Raw genomic sequence first — 23,033 nt, forward strand, 5'->3', positions numbered from 1 at the left:
TGTAATTGACTCTCTATTTAAGAACAGATTCTAGGAAGGTTCCCTCCCTACAGACAGAGCATTAATGGGCAGCACTCAGACCCCATCAGGGTAAGTTGCAGTGATTTAAACTCCAGCTGTACTGAATGAGAAGACCCCGGGGTATTGGCAGAACTAGCCTGAAACTGGACCTATACTGCTTCTAACAAGAAACTGAGTTGTTTTTCAGAGACAAGAGAACAAAACCACAAGTCATACAGCCAAAATAGGCACAGAGGAGAAAATTTTGACCTCAAACAACACCCAAAAGCAAAGTTTCTCCTTCCACAGAACCAAATGACCGGGACAAGACCGGAGCCTGATTGCCGGAGCCCTTTCTGAAGCGACGGGTCTGCTGTCCCAGAAGAACTGGTACTAAAGTCTCCTTCACCACACCTCATCATAAATGGCTGAGTCCCAAAGCCCTTCTGTGAAAACCTGCCCCAACGCTTTTACCAACCAAACCCCAGATCAGGGAAGATGCAGATGTGAGCCATACCTCCTGTCTCCTGCCAGCTGACCTCAAAATAAAATCTTTTCTCAAAAGCTGTGCCACAGTATTGGCTTCTGTGCCCATTGGGCAATGAACCCTTTGCTTGGTAACACTGGTCCCATCTTTACAGCCATAAAGTATGATCTCACCTGAACTAGCATGGACCATATATGGCTCATCAGAAGAGCAGAGAATCTTGGAGGCTCCCTCACAGTCCCTGTTGGATGAGCGTGGATGGTATTGGAGTCTTTACATATTTCAGTATTTCACATGGCATCAAGTTGACTCACCTGCTGCTCCATGGTGCTTGGATCAATAAAAGTCATCAGGTCTATGGAAAAGTGACCAATCACGTTTTTCATTTTACAAGCCTTTCCAATTTGAAGGCACAAAGAACTGAGAACTTGGGGATCCACTGAGGTCTGAGGCACGATGGTCCCAGAGGAGATGAATGGGCCTTCAGCATGAAACTGGTCCCCTGTAGACAGCAGCCTGATTTCTCCATTGGGTTCTATCAGCATGTCCACCGTCACGTTGGTAATACTCTCTGAAGGTGGGTACGCTTCAATCACGCCTCCTGGGGGAAAAAGCATGGGGTGGGTAAAAGGACACACTCATGTGGACTATGCCCATTAAGAGCAAGAGGAAAAAGCCCAGGCTTTGGCAGAGGGACTCAGGCTCAGAGCTCGCATCTGCCATGTCTTGTGAGACTTTGGGCAAGTAGCTTCAAGTCTATAAATTTCCTTTCCGTCATTTCTAAAATCAGCATAATAAGACCTATCTCACCAGACTGTTGTGAATCTTCATGATCTACAGTATTTAGTCCAATGCTTGGTGTGTAGTTGGACTCAATGAGTGGTGGTTTTGATCCTAACTAGGAAGACACTGTAAAGATCATCAGGCCTATGCCCATTCATTATAAATGATGAACCTGAGGGCTACAGCAAATCCCTCGGGGGGAATTAACTGCCCACAGGCCACAGTTTGTACCTTAAGGACCACTGCGCTTCCTGTTCAACTTCACTGCTTTTTCAAGTTCTGACAGGTTAGGGCTTTTATCAGACATAAGAAAACACTGACCATTATGTCAGTCAAAGGACTTCTATATATAGCTGGTTTGTTTTAAAATATGGAGCCAGAAAATGCTGCCATTCTTGAGAAACAGGTAAGCTTGCTCCATGCTGATAATGGGAGCTTTATAATTTATCTTACTGCACCTTCTGCTCTGAATAGCAAAAATCGCAGAGGCAAATTTGTTGTTTAGGCGCTGAACTAAATTGACTCTGCAATCACATGGACTGGAGCCTGCCAGGCTCCTCTGTCCATGGGATTCTCCAGGCAAGAATACTGGAGTGGGGCTGCTATTTCCTACTCCAGGGGCTCTTCCCAACCCCGGGGTCAAACCCGCATCCCTTGTATTGGCAGGCAGACTGTTTACCACTGCACCACCTGGGAAGCCTGCCCACAAAATTTACATGGCCCTGTTTTCTGTCTTTAGGCCTAACCTGTAAATCTGTATATATCCCTTTTATAGAAAAAAATTGAATATTATTTGTGAAGAATTAGATAACATAATTTAAAAGTGTTCCTAGACAAGGCAGCCTCTGGAGCCCAACAGTATTAAGATAAATTTGATGTGTATTTTGGGAATTTGCTGGGAGGTGACCTATGCTCACAGGCTTTGAACAGCATATATGGTTAAATCCTGAGATTTAAAAATGTCTCAAATGCAGCTATCTGTTACTTTATACAAAAGGCTCTTTCCTTAAATGTCTATGCTGCTGCTGCTGCTAAGTCGCTTCAGTCGTGTCCGACTCTGTGTGACCCCATAGACGGCAGCCCACCAGGCTCCTCTGTCCATGGGATTCTCCAGGCAAGAACACCGGAGTGGGTTGCCATTTCTTTCTCCAATGCATGAAAGTGAAAAGGGAAAGTGAAGTTGCTCAGTCATGTCCGACTCTTAGCAACCCCATGGACTGCAGCCCACCAGGCTCCTCCGTCCATGGGATATTCCAGGCAAAAGTACTGGAGTGGGGTGCCGTTGCCTTCTCCTTAAATGTCTATAAGTGTGATTAAAGCTTATAGACACAAAAGCTGGTCCTAAAGAAAGCTGAATTTCAGAAGGAAAGCTAATTCATCTTCTTGGTTGGTTTGAGATATGCTTTGCTTTAAATGAGGTTTTCGAGTGTGTGCTGTACCTAAATACTGGTTGCTGGAGATTTAGCAAGGTAAAAGTAACAAAACAATAATAACACAATGCACAAAAACAAGCAAAAACCCTACTGAGTCTCTCTGATTCAGAAAACTTTGTGGCTTTCACTATCACCTACATTTTGAAAGATGATGCTCCAGTGAAAACACTTGTCCTTTATAGTTACAAGGTTATTTTACTTCAAAGTAGCTTATTTGTATTGTCTTCTTGGTATTAGGACCACAGTCTTTTCAGTGTTAATTTTTTTCTTTTCCAAGTAATTAATCCCCCTTTTTAAAAATGTATTGCCTTTGATATAATGCTTTGACAATGCAGAAATCAAATCTATAGCACATTTCGCGACTATAAGCACACTTCAGAGAGTAGAAATAAAATGAACCAGGCAACAGGGAAGATGGCAGGAGATGGTGGCCTTAGGGTCAGGAAACCTGGGTGGGCAGCCTCTCTGTCAGTAATAATTTTATGCAGGGCCTGCTGTAGGCTCTGGGCTCAGAGCTGGGAATAGGTTTGAACACACATGACTCCCCCAGACCAGATTTCTGAGACGTGCTAGAATTGTGGGCTCTCACTGCGTTCCCACTCACCACGCACTTGTTGTGTGATTTTGTCCTAGTCACTTCCTAGCATTAAGCCTGTTTCTTTGTCTATCAAAGTGTCTCAATAAAGCTTGTTCTTCCTCCTATAAATAAGTATTGTGCTTACAACACGGCTGAAATAGAGGAAGAAAGGATAGAAATGACGGAGGCTGAGACAAAGGCTAAGCTTGTGGTTGTACAGCTCATGTGAGACGGTGGCTGGGAAAACCCTTTCTAGTCTACAAAGCTCACATGAGAATAAATAGGCTAGAGGAAGGTTTGCAGGCTGACCTTGGAAGATATGGAAACTTCCTAACATCCTGTCGTGTATGGATCTGAGATCTTCAGGGTCTTCCCCTCATAATCTGAAAAAAATCCTTTATTCTTAACCATTTTTTGTTGTGAAACTGTTAGTCGCTCAGAGAGTGTTAGGTCTCACTCTTTGAGACCCCTATGGACTGTAGCCTGTCAAGTTCCTCTGTCCATGGGATTCTCCAGGCAAGAATACTGGAGCAGGTTGGCATTCCCTTCTCCAGAGGATCTTCTCAACCCAGGGATCGAACTCCGGTCTCCCTCATTGCAGGCAGATTTTTTACCGTCTGAGTCACGGAAGCCACCTAGTATACCTACCTACTTTATTTTCTCCCATTTATGCACAGGGTTGACTCTTTTAGTTTTACTTTTCTGGTATTGGGTTTATGTGGAAATTTGTGGAATCACAGAAATTTATATTTGAGAGGACAGATTGTACTATAACTGCCCTCTGCGTCTCCCCACACCAGTGAAGAATCCTTTCTCAGCATTCTTGTTAGACTGTGGGCCGTCCCATCTAAATAATTCATTAACAGTGTGTTTACTATGCCCTTCCACCCCACTCTGCCTTGCAGTGTATTCCAATGCCCAATAGATCTTTCTTTTTCAATACGATCTCATATCTTGAGCTAAGAGGTATTCCTTGGTAAATGTACCCATTGTCTCTGGCCAAGACTCCTGGAGTAGCACGGGGTAGCCTTTTATTGGCTCTGTTAGGTATTCACAGAGTGATTCGAGGAGAGTTACTTAATCTTTTGTACCTCAGTTTCCTTCTCTGTGAAGTGAGGGTGATAATGGTACCCACCTCATAGGGCTGTTAGGAGGATTAAAGAAATTAATATAGGTGTGCTTAGAATAGAGTCTAAGGACTTTCCTGTGGTCTAGTGGTTAAGTCTCCATGCTTCCATTGCAGGGGGCGTGGGTTCCATCCCTAGTCAGGGAACTAAGAACTCACTTGCCTCACATGCCATGAGGTGAGTCTAGCTCATGGTAAGCACAGACTGTGCTTATTACGTTGTTTTCACTGTGCTATTCTCGCCATTGGGTTGTTGCTGCTGCTGCTATCATCTGATATTATTATGATGTGCGTGTATGCATGCTACGTTGCTTCAGTCGTGTCCTACTCTTTGCAACTCTATGGACTGTCGCCTGCCAGGCTCCCCTGTCCATGGGATTCTCCAGGCAAGAATACTGGAGCAGGTTGATGTGCCCTCTTCCGGGGATCTTCCCAACCCAGGGATCAAACCCATGTCTCTTACATCCCCTGCACTGGCAGAAAGGTTCTTTACCACTAGTGTCACCTGGGAAGCCCTATTATTATGATATTATTATATATTTATGTTACATGTTATCTTTTGACAGTGGTGAATAGAGTGGAAAGATAGCTTCTGTGGTCTGTATCCTAGCCTTCTCTTATCATGCATGTGTGTAAGCATATAAGAATATCCACCTTATACTGTTGCCTCCTAAAGAGTGAGGGGCAGTGTGTTGTAGCACTCCCACAGGACCTCCACAACTGCTCCATTCATTCCCTCATCCACTGACCTCCTAACATAATCAGAAAATTGAGAAGTCAGGGGGCTTTGCTCCAGGACTATCAGTCAGTTCAGTCACTCAGTAGTGTCTGACTCTTTGTGACTCCATGGACTGCAGCACACCAGGCTCCCCTGTCCATCACCAACTCCTGGAGACTACGTAAACTCATGTCCATTTCATCAGTGATGCCATCCAACCACCTCATCCTCTGTCGACCCCTTCTCTTTCCACCTTCAATCTTTCCCAGCATCAGGGTCTTTTCCATTGAATTGGTTTTTCACATCAGGTGGCCAAAGTACTGGAGTTTCAACTTCAGCATCAGTCCTTCTAATGAATATTCAGGACTGATTTCCTTTAGGATGGACTGGTTGGATCCCCTTGCAGTCCAAGGGACTCTCAAGAGTCTTCTCCAAAACCACAGTTCAAAAGCATCAATTCTTTGGCGCTCAGCTTTCTTTATAGTCCAACTCTCATATCCATACATGACTACTGGAAAAACCATAGCTTTGTCTAGAGGGACCTTTGTTGGTAAAGTAATGTCTCTGCTTTTTTAATATGCTGTCTAGGTTGGTCATAGCTTTTCTTCTAAGGAGTAAGTGCCTTTTAATTTCATGGCAGCAGTCACCATTTGCAGTGATTTTGGAGCCCCAAAATCACTTTGGGCTCCAAGACTATAGCAGGTTCTTATTTACAAGGTCTAACCTCAGAACCAGAAGTGAGACCATTTCTTCTCTCCTAGAAAATGGAAGGAGAAACTCACATTTCTTGAAGACTTATTTTGAGTCAGGCTCCCTGGTAGAAACCTTCATATATTTATTTCATTGAATCCTGCCAACAACCCTGTAAGTAGGTGAGGAAACTGGGCCTCCAAGCGTTTAAGAACCTTGCTCAAGGTCAAGGATGAGATCCAAACTCAGGTCTTCTGATTCCAAAGTTTTTGACTACTTCTCAGGAGAAGTCTGTGGTGCCAAAATATGGTCAGAATCTCGAGCTATGCACGGCATGCCTGGCCTGCTCAGTTCCTGTTTACTTAAGAGGCTTAGGCAAAGTTTTGAAGAAAAATCTGTTTGGAGGAGCACTTTTCTAAACCCATGCAAGAGTTTCTAGGTATTCACACTGGCCCCAGGTTGACCCAAAACTAGAATGCAAGGTTGCGCAGACCAAACCTCAACAGAAGCTTTCCAGTCTTATTTACCTTGACTGAGAAATGTTTGCAGGAATTTTCTCCACGTTGGGAACCGTTTCTCATTGACTGGCTGTGCGTGCTGTGCTAAAATGCCCGCCAGCTCCTCGGAGATCTTCACCAAAGCTGGCTCCTGCAGAAACAAATTAAATAGAACCACAAGCAATTTTACTACAGAAATGAAAACTGCTTGTGGAGTGATTAAAAACCAGGCCTCCAACAGGCAAAAAAAATGTGGTTACTGTTTACCCAGAGCCAGAAAGCCATTTTGAAAAATTTCTCTATTTTTTCCCAGCCATTTCAATTTTCATTCCTCAAAGTGATTTGGCCCCAAAATATTGCCACTAATTGTGCCTCTTGTCTCCAAAAGGCAGCCTTCTGCCTGGGTGTCAGGTAAACCCAGTTTCAGACCCACAGCAGCCTGACCAATGGCATGTCCTCGGACACTGTGTCTCCTCACTTTGGGCCTCAGTTTCTCATTGTGTAAAAGGCAGGGTTCACTACCTTCTCCCTCAGGTTCTTCAGACTGGAATTTTTTTTTTTATTAAAAATTTTTTATTAAAGTATAGTTGATTTATAACGTGTTAATTTCTTCTGTGCAGCAAAGTGACTCGGTTTTAAACCTTTTTGTATTTGTTTCCATTATGATTTATCACAGGATATTGACTGTAGTTCCCTGTGCTGTATAGCAGGACCCAACCTCCCTCCCTACCTCGCTCAGTCGTGTCCAACTCTTTGTCACCTCATGGACTGTAGCCTGCCAAGCTCCTCTGTCCGTGGGGATTCTCCAGGCAAGAATACTGGAGTGGGTTGCCATGCCCTCCTCCAAAGAGTCTTCCCAACCCAAGGATCAAACCCAGCTCTCCCACATTGCAGGTGGATTCTTTACCACCTGAGTCACCAGGGAAGCCCATAGATACTAAAAGAGTAACCCATATATATGCTGCTTCCCAGAGACTCACTTCAAAACTAAAGACACACACAGTCTGAAAGTAAGAGAAGGGAAAACAGTATTTTACACAAAAGGAAATGTTTTTTTTATCTTATAACGCTAACAGAGCTGACCCTGAGAGAGATCGTGGAGTTGGCAGGGTCTTTCTTGGTCACCTTGATCCCTTAAAGCCATGCCCTTTCCCCCTGGTTGGGGGACCTCCACGTAACTGTGGGATCAAAGCCTAAAATCACGGCTGATGCCGTAGAGGTGAGATTTCATGAAGTCAGGTCGTAAGAATGAGGTGGGATTTCAGGAGGTTGGGTCAGGAGAGAGAGTTGGGGAGGGAGGTCAGGTTGGGAGACTGAGGTGGGGAGGGGTGTGGTTTTCAATCACCTGATATTCCACATTAGGTCACAGCCTCATCTGACTAGACGTGAGCTAAGGTTGGCCCCCACGCCAAGGTGAAAACTGTAGGAAACCCTCTAATGAATAAAAAATGGGGGTTTGTGACATAAAGAGACTTGGTTTGTATCATAAAGATATTTGGTTTATGAGGACAATTTTTTTGTTTTTTTTGCAAAGTCTTAGACTAACTAAAATTTTTTTAGATAAAAGCCACTTGTTCAGATTTCATTTCTGTCAGAAGAGCAGCTTTAGGCACCAAACATCTGATAGGCAGAATTCATATTCAAAATGGGGGACGTTGACAAGAAAAACTCAGGCTTGTTCTGGGTTGCTGGGGAAATTTCTAATCTGTGAGTAGACATCAGTTATTTGGAAGAATCAGAAAGAATCAGCTTTGGTGAGTGGGGCAGGAAGGAATCTTAGAAATAATCTGTATAGCCATGTATTTTCAATTTCTGCGTCATTAAAAAGTGATTGTCCTTCCCCTCCCCTCAGCTCCTTGGAACATCTGGCTCATTCTGGGTTGAGTGCCCTCTGAAAATCTACAATGGAAGACAAATATCTGAGCGTACACTCTGGGCAGGTCCCAGTAACCTGAATAATGTCTGAATTATCTAGAAAATCCTGGTGGGAGACTCTCATCAGTCAGTTTAGTAAGTGCTTGACATACAAAACCAAAGCGCCACGAGGAAGGGAGAGTGCCGCTGCTCACCCTCTTTCAGGATGGCTCTCTGCACAGTCAGGGACGTTAAGAAGGGCTGGGGAAGCTGGCTCACACAGCGAGCCTCTGCCTCAGGAGGCAGAGGCAGGGAAATTGCTGTCAAAGCCAAGCACTTCGTATTCTGCACAACCGATGTTTTCTCTGCCCTTTACTATACATTAATAACCTCGTCTCCGCAAGGCCCTGCATTTAAATCATAAACAAGCACACAAAACGTGCGGTTCCAACAACCTGGACCGCCTCTCGTTTTCTCCTTTGAGCATTGTCCTCCAAACCCACCTTTCTTCTTACTTTATAATTGTCTCTGTTAAAACTACTCTACTCTATTGAAAAAGACCAATTGTCTGTGATTCATGCAGTGCCCCAAAGGTGGGACAACGAAACACGGCTGTGGGTTCCCATTCTGCTTATGAAACTGAGTGTCAAGGAAGGAACCCATGCAGGGCAGGCCCTCTACCAGGACAGTGGAGACTTACTTTTTGTCCTTCCCTGATTAAAGGTGTTGAATCATCTACACAGTGATCTGCTCTCTGCTATCACATCAAGTCAGCCCAAGAGCAATAATTCACTTGTTCATCCATTCATGCAAGAAATGGCAGGTACTTAGAGTGGTTGAAATCACTGAGACTGTCAGTGGGATGGTGGTTGTTGGGGGACAGGGAGTGGCGAGTTAGTGTTTAATGGGTATGGAGGTTTGGTTTTTTAAGACAAAAAGAGTTCTGGAGCTGGGTGGTGGTAATGTTACACAACATTGCGGATGTAATGAATACCATTGAACTGTAGACTTAAAAATGGTTCAGATGGTAGATTTTATGGGTATTTTACCACAATAAAAAAAATTGAGAAAAAAAATTAGAGAATGTCAGATCTAACTAAGGAAAAAAGTGTTTATGTGTTGTGGTGGGGGGAGACTAGAGATGGAGGTGAGACAAGGAATAGATGAAAGCTTTTCTACCTGTCTCAAAAGTGAAAGTGAAAGTTGCTCTGCTGCTGCTGCTGCTGCTGCTGCTAAGTCGCATCAGTCGTGTCCGACTCTGTGCGACCCCATAGACTCAGTGGTGTTCAACTCTTTGTGACCCCATGGGGCTATATAGTCTATGGAATTCTCCAGGACAGGATAGCGGAGTGGGTAGCCTTTCCCTTCTCCCGAGGATCTTCCCAACCCAGGGATCCAACCCAGGTCTCCTGCATTGCAGGCAGATTCTTTACCAGCTGAGGCACAAGGGAAGCCCAGGAATACTGGAGTGGGCAGCCTATCCTTTCTCCAGGGGATCTTCCTGACCCAGGAATCAAACTGGGGTCTCCTGCATTGCAGGTGGATTCTTTACCAACTGAGCTATGAGGGAAGCCTAAGTCTCAAAACTAGATCCCTATCCACTTAAGTCAAAACTCCTCAGCACCACACACAAAGGCCCTCTGTAACCTGACCTCTGATTCCTAAAGCAGCCTCTCTTCTCTCTGTCTTCTAGCCTTGCCCCAAACTTCCCTGGCTCAGTCTCTTTCCTTGGCCTTCCTTCTTCCACTCCCTCCTCTGGGTGATTCCTTCACACCCTCTCTGAGTTAGTTCCGGTCACTCCTCCTCCAGGAAGCCTTCTCTACTATCAAGTGGGGCTGTCCTTTCTTCATGTTCTCCAGCTTCTGGGGGCTCCTTAGGGGTGTGGTCAGTGGCTTTGTGGTCAGGCTCCCAATGCTCAGCACAGGGAACACCCAATATGTGTGGCTGCAATAAACACAGGGACCTGGCCCCAAACAGCTGAAGTTATAGGGTACGGGAAAATGGGAAACCTTGCAACAGGCTCCCACCTTGCTGCCCAGGAACCACCTGGTGGGGATGACTACTTAAGAACCAATTCTTCCTGGGTGGATTTTATGAGATTCCCGGCCTCTGAGGGACAATGGGAAGATAAATAAGGTGACATTTATAAAGTATCACTTCAGATGCAACATGCTATGTGAGGGCCAATAATTAACTGGTAAGGTCGTGGCTTGTGAGAGGCATCTGGACACCGTGTCAGGCTGCCTGGATTGCCTCTGCTTACAAAGCCAGCCATTCCACCTTGATCCACAGCGTTTGTATTGTGTACAGCAAAGGGGTAAATTTCCTAGAGGAAAGTCTGCTGTGGAAATCATGTCCCATTGTGAGAAGCACACAGCTGAAGGCCCTGGGAGGGTAACAGTCAATAGGGGATGCTAGGGTACATGGACGCAGCTTGGGGCCACAAGAAACTCTCTAAAAGATATTCAGAGGAATAATGGGGTGGGGGGTATTAACTGTTCAATTTATTTCTGTATTTTGAAAGCATCTGATAGGAAATAGAAGGATTATACTAAGAATGGCCTTAACTCCATTGGGCCTTAGCTCCATTGAAGAGATGTCAGATGTAAGTTCTCGGCTTGGAGAGAGTTTCTGTTCTGCTCAAACATAATTATCACAACTTTAAGGGCAGATGCTGATGAGGGAAGATCTGTAGCTACTTGGGTTTATTATGTTGAGAGTAAACTTAAGTACACACTGATGCCCACAGCCACAGACATATAAAACCATGCTACACAACCCCCAAATTCATGTGAATCCTCAGAACAGTATTCATAAAATACTTTCTCTTGTTACAGCAGGCTCACATTCATTGTCTCCTTTGGTCCTGACACCAAGACTCTGAGGTGGGTGAGCACAGGATTATTCCCCCTACTTTACAAATGGGGAGCTGAGGCTCCTAGAGTGAAGAGGTTTGTGTAAGGTCACTTGCTGAGTTATCAGATTCTGTTATGGGGTGATTTTCAACACGAGACTGAAGACAGAAAACAATGGAGTTGGGGGAACCATTGCTAGTTCATCTTGTTTCCCCCACATTTTACCCTTGCAGTGTGTATGTGTGTGTGTATGTGTGTGTGAGTAAGTAGAATATCTGTTACAAGCCAGAAACCAGGGCACAAGATTCTCTGTCTAACATATTTGTGAAATGAGTAGTTCAATGCATCACATGAAGGCGATAGATGACTGGTTAGTGTTTCAAAAAGTGTATCAACCACATGCAACAGATCTTTCAGAGCTAACAACTCTAGGGGCATGAAGAGGAAAGCGTAGATCTCATGGATGATAAGCAAATATTAGAAAAATACCCTTTAGTTTTTGAAACAATTCCAGATATTCATTCCATTTTAATTGCACTTCTGGCAATGCACATTAGCTGCCGGCCTTTGTGGAGCTAATAGCTCTAGAGCAATTCCCATCCAGGAGGAACCTGAGCCACACCTGCGCCAGTGCACGGCTTTGTCACTCTTTGTCCAGTATCCATATTTACCCCTCAGAGTGCATCGGTGATAGTCATGACCTTGGCAGGTTCCAAGATAACTGTAGGGCCTTCATCAGTCTGACCAATGCATCCTAAAGATTCTTGTCTATCAAGCATGGACCTTGCCTCTCAGCTCTCTCTCTTTTTTCTATCAAGAAAGTGTAAATTTGAAAGAAGAGGTATTTGACTGAAAGAAATTCAGGATATCTCAGGGGAAGCTGCTAGCATATCCAATTTAATATTGCCCTCAATGACTAAAGCTACTTCAAGCTCCAGAGAGTTAACTTTCCCAAGTAAATTCTAAAAGTGTGTATGTGTGTGTGCATGTGTGTTGGGAGGATGAGCAAGGAGGAAAAAAGAATACAAATCAGAATGCTCTAAATATCAATCATCAATACTCCTTTTATTTCAGAAAGCTCTTTGCTAGATCTGCAGTGATGAATTAAGTAAAATAACTTGTCAGCTAATCACTTTCAATCTTTCACATCAGACATTATTTGGTGTTGTTCAAAACAGAAACCAAGGGACCTACCTAGATGATTCTGCTTTTACAGAGCCTTCTGATATCCCCAAATGGAGGAATGGAAGGTGACATAGGGCCAAAAGGGCAAGACAATCACTTGAAACTAAGCAGGGATATCAATATTGAAAGAGGCCGTCTGGACCATCTAAGACAAGTGCCTTGTGTAACAGAAGAGGGGATGGGGCTTCTACACACATACAGCAAGACCACAGGAGCTCTCAGCCACCTCTGGCTCCGGGGTGAGTGTTTATTGCCCCCACTGCCCTCTTTCAGAGAGAAGGTATGGATTCCATGAAAGGTGCTCAGGATTTGAAAAGGCTAGCTGCACAGAGATGGAGAGAAGGGAAGGATTCCTAATTTGAATGTGAATTTAAGAAGGGTACTTGGTTGCACAGGACACTTTTTATACTGTTGTTGTTATTGTATTTTAAACTTTGTTTATATATTTTTGGCTGCACTGGGTCTTCATTGCCGTGTAGGCGTTCTCTAGTCGCGGCAAGTGGGGCCTGCTCTCCAGTTGTGCTGCACAGGCTTCGCACTGCAGTGGCTTCTCTTGTTGCAGAGCATGGGCTCCAGGTGGGTGGGCTTCAGGAAGCTGCAGTTCATGGACTCTAGAGCGTGGGCTGAGTAGTTGTGGTGCACAAGCTTAGTTGCTCCGTGGCATGTGGGATCTTCCTGGACCAAGGGTCAAATCTGTGTCCCATGCACTGGCAGGCAGATTCTAACCACTGGACCACCAGCAGAGTCCCGACAACAGCTATTTTTTAGGTAAAACAATAGCTCTCTCTTATTGAAAGCTTACCATGTGATAGGTCTGTGCCAGAAGTTTTTATATTATGATCTCAAAGCCACTGTCTGAAGTAGTTATTATCATCTCCATTTCATATCACAGCCATGAAGTAGCAAACTGGGATTCCAGTCTAGTTGCTACCAGTATGCCATAGTGCAACGAGCTCTGTGTCTGTAACTGCCATGGGCAGGCACTGTTGAGGTCCATCTGGGTCAGATTAGATCATCCACATGTGATGCTAAATCTGTGCTGTCAAATTTATGAAAAATGGCAGAAATTACATCTGCTGTTGGCTGCCCAGCATCTTTGTCTTCTTGTTCCAGGTAATGATATCCCCAACTTCCTTTCAGGAACTGTCCCTACCCCATTCTTAGCTACGTAAGAATTGAGAGTAACCTCATGCTCAGCTCCAAGAAGGGGCCCCTGGTTAGCAAAGCCATACCCTGGCCACAGTGATCGGTTCAGGAGGGGCACATGACCCAGTCAGGCCAATCAAGTGTTAGGAAGCACTTGCTGGGGCCTTCTGAGAAAGAAGCCTTTATGCTTTTCTGAGAATGCTGCCTGGTGAGATTTTCTCTCTTCCTATTACCTTGACCAAGGACAAGCTTCAGGAGCCACTGGCAGCCCCCCAGCAACCCTGGGGACCACCAGCCTTAGGATGGAGCAGATATTATGCACAGTATGGGGGAGGGATGGAAAGTAACTGGGTCCTTGTTGATACTGTGCCACTGGATTAATCCTTTTCTCATGATTCTTTACTATCTGAGCCATCAGGGAAGCCTGGGTTAAGCCTTCTCTGATGTCAGAGACAATCTCTGGATTTTCATTTAGCTGAATTAATAAATTCTCTTTATTTTTTATTTTTACTTAAAAAAATTCTCTTTATTGTTAAAGTCACTTTGAGTTGGGTTTTCTGTTATTGAATATTAAACATTTTAAACTGATACGAATGGGTGGACCAACCGTGTACCCACAATCCATGCCAGACACGTAAGCCAACAAATGCTCCACTCACTCCATGCATTGGTTACTCTCATTCGGCAATCAGTAGTGAAGTTTCCACTCATTCCTTTCCCTTAAGATCATTAGCAATCGTCCCTCTTTAGAGTGTAAAAATATGCTGAGAAGATGAAGAAAGAATGAAAATGTCTTCAACAAGTCATAAACTACTTCCCACACCTACTTAAAGTTTAAGGACTGCCTTAATACTCCATGTTTAATTGTTAATTGAGAGTTTAAAAATCAAAAATGCCAACTTTGCCTTCGATGAGATGGAAAATTATGCTGCTGTAGAAGGTAACATAATGTAAAACAGCCAACATTACCAAGGCACACAAATGTTTTTGGTATGTAAAATTGCTTTGTAAAATATTTGCTCCATCTGCTGAAAGCGGCAAAGACAATTTTCCCTTGATAGCTAATGGCCCATTTCGGCTGTGTGGCAAGTGATTCGCTGTGGTGGCGGCTCTCATTAAACAGAATGGTGAAAGTGCGGTATATAATTCCATACTTATGTAGCATTATCCACTCGCTGCTTCTCGAGGAGTCTGTCCCTCATTATCCAGGCCTCCACCTTGCACCAACACGCAGGCCTAGCAGTTGATTTGACTCGAGAAGCGCTTTGTCCAACTGAGGCACATATGTTGCTTCTCCATTCGAAAACTCAGTACAACTGCTTTGCCCCGACCAGAAACACTGGAGAGCTTCATTCCCTTTCAACTTTCCAGCTCTTCAACGGCTGTTTCTTTTTCCCCCTCTCCACGGGGGGCCCTGATTTTTTTTCTAGGCTCACCCTATCGCACTGCATGCTGGGGGTTTCAATAGATAAAGATTAAGCATTTCTTGAAATTCTTAATTGAACTTTGCACATAAACAAAAGCAGGAAAAATTTTTCCTGTGGGCGAAAGCCGCCCATAAAAGCCCAACAGACACGGCCCTTGGCTCATGGTAAATGTGATGGTTTGTGATCTCTCTCTTTAAAGGAGTTGTTTACAGTATATCCTGAATTACTTCAACATCTGCTAACGGAACAATTAAAAATAAATAATCCAGGATGGTTTAAAAAAAGAAGAATCCGTTCATGTTTGGGGAATGAAATTAAAAAGTAGTTACAGCAGCCAGTGGCAGATTTTTAAAAGGTATTTTTAATGTTGGAAAATGGGTTTAAAGGCAATTATATTAAATAATAGTGACGCCAAGTAAAAATATATGATTGTTTTAAAGATTATGCAATATTTTAAAACAGAAACCACGCAGTTTAAAAATCAACTATAAGTCAAAGTGGCCACCACACTTATATTATGGCTAATAGGTTTCTTTCCCATTAGAGAAATACCACTGATTGAGAAAACTGCATATGCTGAAAAAGCCCTTTAGCTGAAAATTAAAAACAAAAGAAAACACATGTGCCCTTTGGACTTGATTTTTCATTCAAGTAGTGGGGGAAAGGGGTGAATTTGTCAAGTGAAATGAGAGGCTTACAGGAGAATTTATATTTTAATTTTATACCAAAGGAATGGGCAAGCATCTGCTTTCCTTAATCAGATTCTGTACCTTCCTTGATATTTCCACAGGTACAGAGGTATGTAGTTGAGGGGGATGGGACAGCATTATCTATTTATTATTTTTTTCTACAGACCATGTTTATGAAAACACCAGGGAAATAAAGCAGTGAATTCCCAAAACGAGGATTTGTTTGCTCTGGCACAATCACACAGAAGTCCGGGTCCTCTCAAGGCCATCCCCCTCTCGCCGAGGGTCGCGGAGGACAGACGACCGGAAGCAAATGGCGCGGCGGCCGGCGGCGGAGAGTCAGCCCACCCTGACTCTGTTCCAAATACCCGAGCCTGCTCTGTGGCTTTCCGCAAAGCAGGTCCTTCCAAAAGAACTCCAACGGGGACTTCCTGTGTGTGAAAACACTAACCAATTCTTGTTCCTCTCATCTTTTGCTTTATTCCTTCCTTCCACGCTGTTATTGCGAAAAACTGGCAGTTAAATTCAATTGATTCAAAATATTCCGGATCCATATGGCCGCCAACCCTGGAGCTGAGACGGCGATAGCGCCTCACTGCTGTTCTCAAGCATTTGCCTCTCCCCTAGTCCCCAGATGGTGGGAGTAACATTTAAACCTCCTTTTCTCTGCCTTGTACAATAGACCTTGGCACCATTTCAACTGTTTACTCCGGTAATTAACAGCTCTGATACCACAACAATTACAACTCCCACACTCTCACCACAATAATGCTATGAATTAGTGAGAGCTAATGGCTGGAAGGTAGAGCGTTTCCAGACTGTGAGATCTGTGCATTTTTAGAATAAAATAAAAGGTACAAACAGCACGCTTGCAGTAGACAATGATTACCTTGTAATTAGTTTACACAAAGCTTCGTATTTAATGGCAAAATGCTGTAATTAACGTGTGACAGAAAATCAAAGGGTACTTTGTAAGCATATGAAAAATTAACACTGCAGGCCCATAGCTTTATGTACTGATTAGAAGCATATTAAATCAATAGGACACACAAACCAACAGCTTGTATAGCTGATTATTATAGGTCCTCGGAAGGGGGACCCAGCTTTCATTTAACTTGGGGAGGCAATTTTCCTTCTCCTGTCATCTTCCTCAGGCACTGAGACGCACCTCCAACCCAACCCTGGCAGCTTCCTGAAAATAACCACTGAACTGGAAGAAAACATTCTAAGTCATTTTCAGAGATAAGGAAAAATATGTAAATGATTAAGACTGTCCAATGATTGCGGTGACGTGCTGCTACACTAATTAGAAAAGACACCAACTGGAACCAGAAAAATGAAGCAAATGGGTCTCAACCTTGTGGTCAGAAAAATCTCTAGTTTATCAGGTCAATGCCTCTTTATTCAACATGCAGGATGCTAAAATAACTGGAATTGTTTTCTATTTTCAAATTATAAGAAACCAGGCTGCTAGCAAGGCTTATTCTTTTAAAGGCATTATCTGGGTAAACCATTGGATTAGGCACGCTTTGGTCCACACTCTTGTATCTTCAACAGTCACAATCCTATATGATAACTGATGCTTAGAACAATATTCTGGAAGCTTAAAAGGTGCTATGGGACCTTCTAAATCACCAGAAAAAGATTAAGTTGTACATACTTGTTCAATACTACCTACAATTTAATTCTAATGCAATTTTATGGTAATGTTAATAACACATAGTCTTATGTGCTAAATATTGATACACAGCCAAGTCACAAGGGTCATCTCATTTAATTCTTATTACCTCCTCCAGGAGACAGGTACTAATATTATTTCTCTTTACACTTGAAGAGATAGAGGCTTGGACAGCTGAAGTGATTTGCCCATGGTTCCTCCCTGCCCCAATAACCTCCATTTGCCTAGTCCATGGAACCCGTGAAGCCAGACCACCTCCTACTTATCCTGAGTGTTCAACTATTCAGACTGGTTTATTCCAAACCTTGTCCTGCTTAAAACGAAATTTACCACATCAATCTTGAACAGGAGATATAAAGAAATATTAAAAAAATAAAATATTTGGTTGCTTATCCAAAAAGCAGGGTTTTTTGAACATGTGAATTGTCCAAAAGAAATCTTTAATTTTTCAGTAATTTTTACTCTTTCTGTGCACATGTTGATTTCTTAACGTAAATGCTTTGTTTAAGATAGTGTTCTCTGTTGAGAATATTTTCATGGAATAAAATAATCTTTCCATGGTCCAAAACAAAACAAAACAAAAAGCAGGGCTTTAAATACTCATGATATTTTTAATGCCATGTCTGATTGTGAAGAAAGGTTGCTTACTCTAAGTTTTCTGAGAATTTACAGGTTCACTAAAATGATCTTGTGAGTGTATTAAGTTGAGAACAGCATTGAAAATTTGTCACCGGCATGAATGATCAAAGGGTGACATCTCAAACTCACTATCCTCACCCACTCACATAGGTAGGTGAGGCAGATGTGTTGCAAAGCTGAACCCTAGAGACTCTCCAACAGGGATTCTTCCTTGAAACTCTGAGGTACTAATGGCTCTCTTACCTTCCAGCCAACTGGCAACAGACAGCAGCTACCCTGTCAGTCAGGAAAGGAAAGACGTGCGAGAGCAATAGCTATGGGACCTTTGTGTTTCCCACAAGTCTCTGTAGAAAGCAGACAATCTGCCACAAGGGCAACAGGCCACAAAGGCAGGGACCAGAGGGAGAACCCTACTCCAGGGCTTTCAAATAGCGGGTCTTTTCTAAATGGATTCAACTCAGTGTGGCCAGGGCAGGGGATCAGGATGAGTGGATGTGGGTTCCAAGCTAGATGCAGATCATTGACTAGCTATGTGAACATGGGCAAGTCACTTCACTTCCAAGGAATCTATTTCTCCATTAAACAGAATAACAATACCTTCCTTCTCAAAGTGGTGTGGAAGTAAACGAGTAAAAACTTCAGAGGTTTTCCGAGACGGAATGAGTCAATTCAAGTAAAGTGCTGAAATGCCTGGCACCCAGTTGTCCCTTGCCATCAAGGGGGATTGATGGTAAGACTCCCATGGATAACAAAATCCAAGAATCCTCAAGTCCCATATATAAAATGGCATTGCTCGCCCTTGGTATGTGGGTTCCACATCTGCAGATTCAAATATGCAAGGGTACAAGGAAATGTCAAAACATTTTCCTGTGTATTCATGCATGAGTCTGTGTGCACGTGTATAGTGTATTCATGGGTCTGTGTCCATGTATGCTAAGTAGCTTCAGCTGTGTCCAACTCTTTGCGACCCCATGGACTGTAGCCCTCCAGGCTCCTCTGTCCACGGGATTTCCCAGGCAAGAATACTAGAGTGGGTTGCCATGCCCTCCTCTAGGGGATCTTCCTGAACCAGGGATCAAACCTGCATCTCTCGCCTATCCTGCACTGGGAGGTGGGTTCTTTATCACTAGTTCCACCTGGGAAGCCCATTCATGGGTCTGTGCTTAGTCGCTAGTTGTGTCTGACTTTTTGCAACCTCATGGACTGTAGCCTGCCAGGCTCCTCTGTCCATGGGGATTCTCCAGGCAAGAATACTGGAGTGGGTTGCCACACCCTCTTCCAGAGGCTCTTCCCAACCCAGCGATCAAACCCAGGTCTCCTGCATTGTGAGTGGTTTCTTTACTGTCTGAGCCACCAGAAAAACCCAAGAATACTGGAGTGGGTAGCCTATCCCTTCTCCAGGGGATCTTCCTGACCTAGGGATCAAACTGGGGTCTCCTGCATTGCAGGTGGATTCTTTACCAGCTGAATTACCAGGGAAGCCCATTCGTGGGAGTCTACAAAATGCTAAATCTCATGTCTAGGCCAGCATTCTGGCAACTACTTTTCTAAAGCAGTGTCACCAGGTGTCACTACTAACAAGCCAGTTTTCCAGGAGTGAGGGAGCGAAGCTTCCCTTTATAAACAGAAAGGAAACGGCATAAGAAGGACTAGTACCACAACAAATGTCACCTGGGTCTCCCTGCACTGTCTTAGGTAAGAGTGTCCAGGAAGGTTTTTTCCCCTACAGGTGTGTCTTTGCTTAAGCCTTTATTCCTACTAAATGAAAATAAATTTTCTCGTCTCTGGAGTGGCAACTTTGGAGCATGCACACATGTGTAGATTCACTGAAACTTAATAAGCATTGAGTATTTAAGTGAGTGAGTTTACTGGAACCTGTTGGGGGAAGTAGATTTTGTTGGCTAGCAGGATAGGCACAGATGGTAAAGAATCTGCCTGCAACGCAGGAGACCCAGTTCGATCCCTGGGTCGGGAAGATCCTCTGGAGAAGGAAATGGCAACCTACTCCAGTATTCTTGCCTGGAGAATCCCATGGACACAGGAGCCTGGTGGGCTACAGTCTGTGGGATTGCAGAGTCGGACACAACTTAGTGACTTAACACTTTCACTTTCAGGATGAAGAGAGTAAGGTTGGTACCAAGACACCATGGAACAAACTGAGAGTTGTGCTGTTTTTATTGTGGCTATTATGTGACATTCTACTTTTCCTAAAATCACTTACATGTCAACACTGATTTTTAAAATATGACTTCAGTGTTTTATCATTTGTTGATTCCATGACTTTGTTTCAAGTCTCAACTGCAACCAAATAATTCTGGTTCTCAATTAGATAGGTAGAAAAAAAGATGATCCTTATAGATCCTGGAGTCCACACTGAATCATGACTACATCTAAAACCAATATCTGCATAAGACGCAAGAGAATCTCAAAATAGTTCAAACCCCTATAAACAGTACTGTTTTTAATCTGTTGCCTACAACATACCAATGAGAAAAATCATGGTATCGTGTCATAAACTGCTATGCAAATGATGCTATTTGTAAGTATTAACATAATTTAGTGCTTACAGTCATATTCTCATTTCTAATAATTCTCCCAGAATGGAGTCTTTCTCTGGACTCTTAGCCTGCAGGATAGTCTTTCATCAAGAAGCTGAAATTTTTAATAACCTGCCAGCATATGTTTTGCATGTGCCAGGCTAGGCTGGATGACACAACGTCTTCATTATCAAAAGAAACAGGTCTACAAACTGTAATAGGACATTTAAACATGCCTGTGCTCATAAAGTAATGCTTTGATGTCTAAATGTGCACCATTATGATGGTCTTCTGGAACAAAGGATAATTCTAATCCTAAATTCTCAATAGCTACACTCAGTGGAGATTGCAGTTCACTGCCACTCTGAATGCGATTTCACTTTGAAGGCAAAAGAATGTCAATAGTCTCCTAACAACAAAAAAAAAGCTCTTCAGAAGTACCTTATTTTTTTATTTTTGGCTTCTAACAACATCATGGTCAAGCACAGGTCTCAGAATGTAAAAAGATTTCATAATAATTATTTTCCCTTGTTAAGTTAAAAAAAATTTAGACAGATCATTAATTATTCATAAGTGTCACATTTGACAACATTAACAATAATGCCGAATGTAATTGGTGGCAATTTAAAATGGTATAGTTTAAAATATTTGAAATTAAATAATATATATTCAGACTTCTAAATGTAATTCAGCTATATGTCAATATGTTGAATATTTTTAAAACTTAAAATCAAGCATTTAAAATTTATCATAGTCTAGTATCAGGAGAATTCTATAAAAATTATTGATTTGAAATACTGAGGCAAGCAAGTACTTTGTACATTAACACTGGGACTGCCCAGGTGGTGCTAGTGGTAAAGAACCTGCCTCCCAATGCAGGAGAGGAAAGAGACTTGGCTTTGAACCCTGGGTCAGGAAGATCCTCTGGAGGAGGGCATGGCAACCTACTCCAGTGTTCTTGCCTGGAGAATTCCATGAACAGAGGAGCCTGGGGGGCTACAGTCCATGGGGTCGCTAAGAGTCAGACATGACTGAAGCGACTTAGCACAAAAGCACACAAACGTTTCAATTTTTTAGATTAAAAAAAAGTCATACTTTTCATGGTTTAATCTCAACAGTTTTGCTTAAAAACTTTTTTAATACAAGATGAAATAAAATCCAGTCCAAGGGGAACACAAGAACAACCTCTATGGGCCTCTGGGCCTCAAAATTAAATACATTTTCCTTTCCTTGTTTTATTTTTTTCTTAGGAGAGTAATTCACTTTGGTATCCTTTAAATAATATGTAAAAAGCTGGCCATGACAGGTACTGCATTAAGTCCATTCACTGATGGAGGAGGAAGAAAAGCCCTGAATAGATCATGAGGAGAACTAACATTTATCAAAGGGAGCTCTGTCTTCTGACTGTTCTCTAGATTTATTCATCATTTCATTTTCACAGGAATAATGTGATTCTCTCTGTGTGCCGCTCCCTTTCTATCACTTGTCTTGATTCATCTGCTTCTGTAGTGGGATGCTCAAAGCAGGTGCAAATCACCGCACAGCCACCACTACAGAATTTGGCAGGGAAGGAGTCAGTTCATGGAAAATTTGTGTCTGAATTTTCCTCATCAGTTATACTTTCATCAGTAGTGAAAAACAGAGATTTGGGATTAAGTGAAGTCAGCACGTCGAGGTCTCTGAATGCAAAATGATGCCATTTTCAGGACGGTGGGTTTAATTCATATGTGAAGCCATATAAAACTAATTATTAAGCAACTTTGAAACAGACTAAGAAGTTGTACAATTCATCCTCCCACCAATATACATGGAAAAATCCATATACATCACTCATATATTAAGAGTTTTTACCTATTATTCAGTTCTTGCCTGGAGATTTTCTTGCTGGAATGTATTATTTTCTCAACCGCTCATAGGGACCAGCAGTTACATAAATTTCCTTGAATTGTCTTCAAAAACGTATGACTGCTGACAGAATGCTATTAAACATTAGCTTCCAGGTGACAAGCATTCACTAATAGAATTTCCCTCTCACAATAAAATACAACTAGCTTAATAACAACAGTTGGTAGAAGCATATGATCTAGAATCACTTAGAGCAAATTATTAGATTTGAATTGTTATTTGGATATCATAAAAACACTACTTCCTAATTATTATCATAATCAATTTGAGGATTTTCAGGGATCCAAGAAGGAATATTTAAGATAACCTGATCAACCTCATTCACTTAGTACATAAAAACTAAGGCCCAGGAAAGTAAAAAATTGCCTAAGGTCTCAACTGCTGGTAGGTAACTCAGCTGAGTCTACAAGAAAGTGCCTTATCTCCTAGCTAAGCCTTTTGCTTTATCTTCTATCTGTTCACAGACTTTGTTCATAAACTTTGGGTTTATGTTACCATTGAACACTCACTTGTGCCCATTTCTTTCTCCAGTCTTCGCGACTGTATCTCTGACTCTCCTTTAGGATCCAGCTGTAGCACTTTAGGTGGGAGGGAATGTCACAAAACGCAGTCCCATTTCCTCCAAACTCATAGTCTGCTTTAAAGAGCCAGCGTTGGATTTCCAGGTGATCGATGACCAGCTGACTCACCTGTTCTATTATCTGTGGGGCCAAAGATACAGCAACATTTAATTTCCTGGATTCCTTCTTATCGTGTTAACTTAGCTGTAGTACTTCCCACATGTCTTTATTTCAAACAGTCTGTTCA

General features: G+C 42.8%; 1 protein-coding gene across 1 annotated transcript in view; it reads right to left on the reverse strand.

Annotated features, from left to right (window-relative positions):
• The window catches only part of IQCH (IQ motif containing H), a 230,139-nt gene that overhangs the window by 62,641 nt on the left and 144,465 nt on the right, over positions 1 to 23,033 (reverse strand). Inside the window, exons 14-16 of the mRNA XM_010834520.1 lie at positions 22,736 to 22,927; positions 6,342 to 6,462; positions 802 to 1,088 (exon numbers count right to left, since the gene is read on the reverse strand). Of these exons, the coding sequence (XP_010832822.1) occupies positions 802 to 1,088; positions 6,342 to 6,462; positions 22,736 to 22,927 (600 nt within the window). The remainder of the gene's footprint in view (positions 1 to 801; positions 1,089 to 6,341; positions 6,463 to 22,735; positions 22,928 to 23,033) is intronic.

This window comes from Bison bison, unplaced genomic scaffold (genome assembly GCF_000754665.1).
Source record: "Bison bison bison isolate TAMUID 2011002044 unplaced genomic scaffold, Bison_UMD1.0 scf7180017864034, whole genome shotgun sequence".
Lineage (NCBI taxonomy): Eukaryota > Metazoa > Chordata > Mammalia > Artiodactyla > Bovidae > Bison > Bison bison.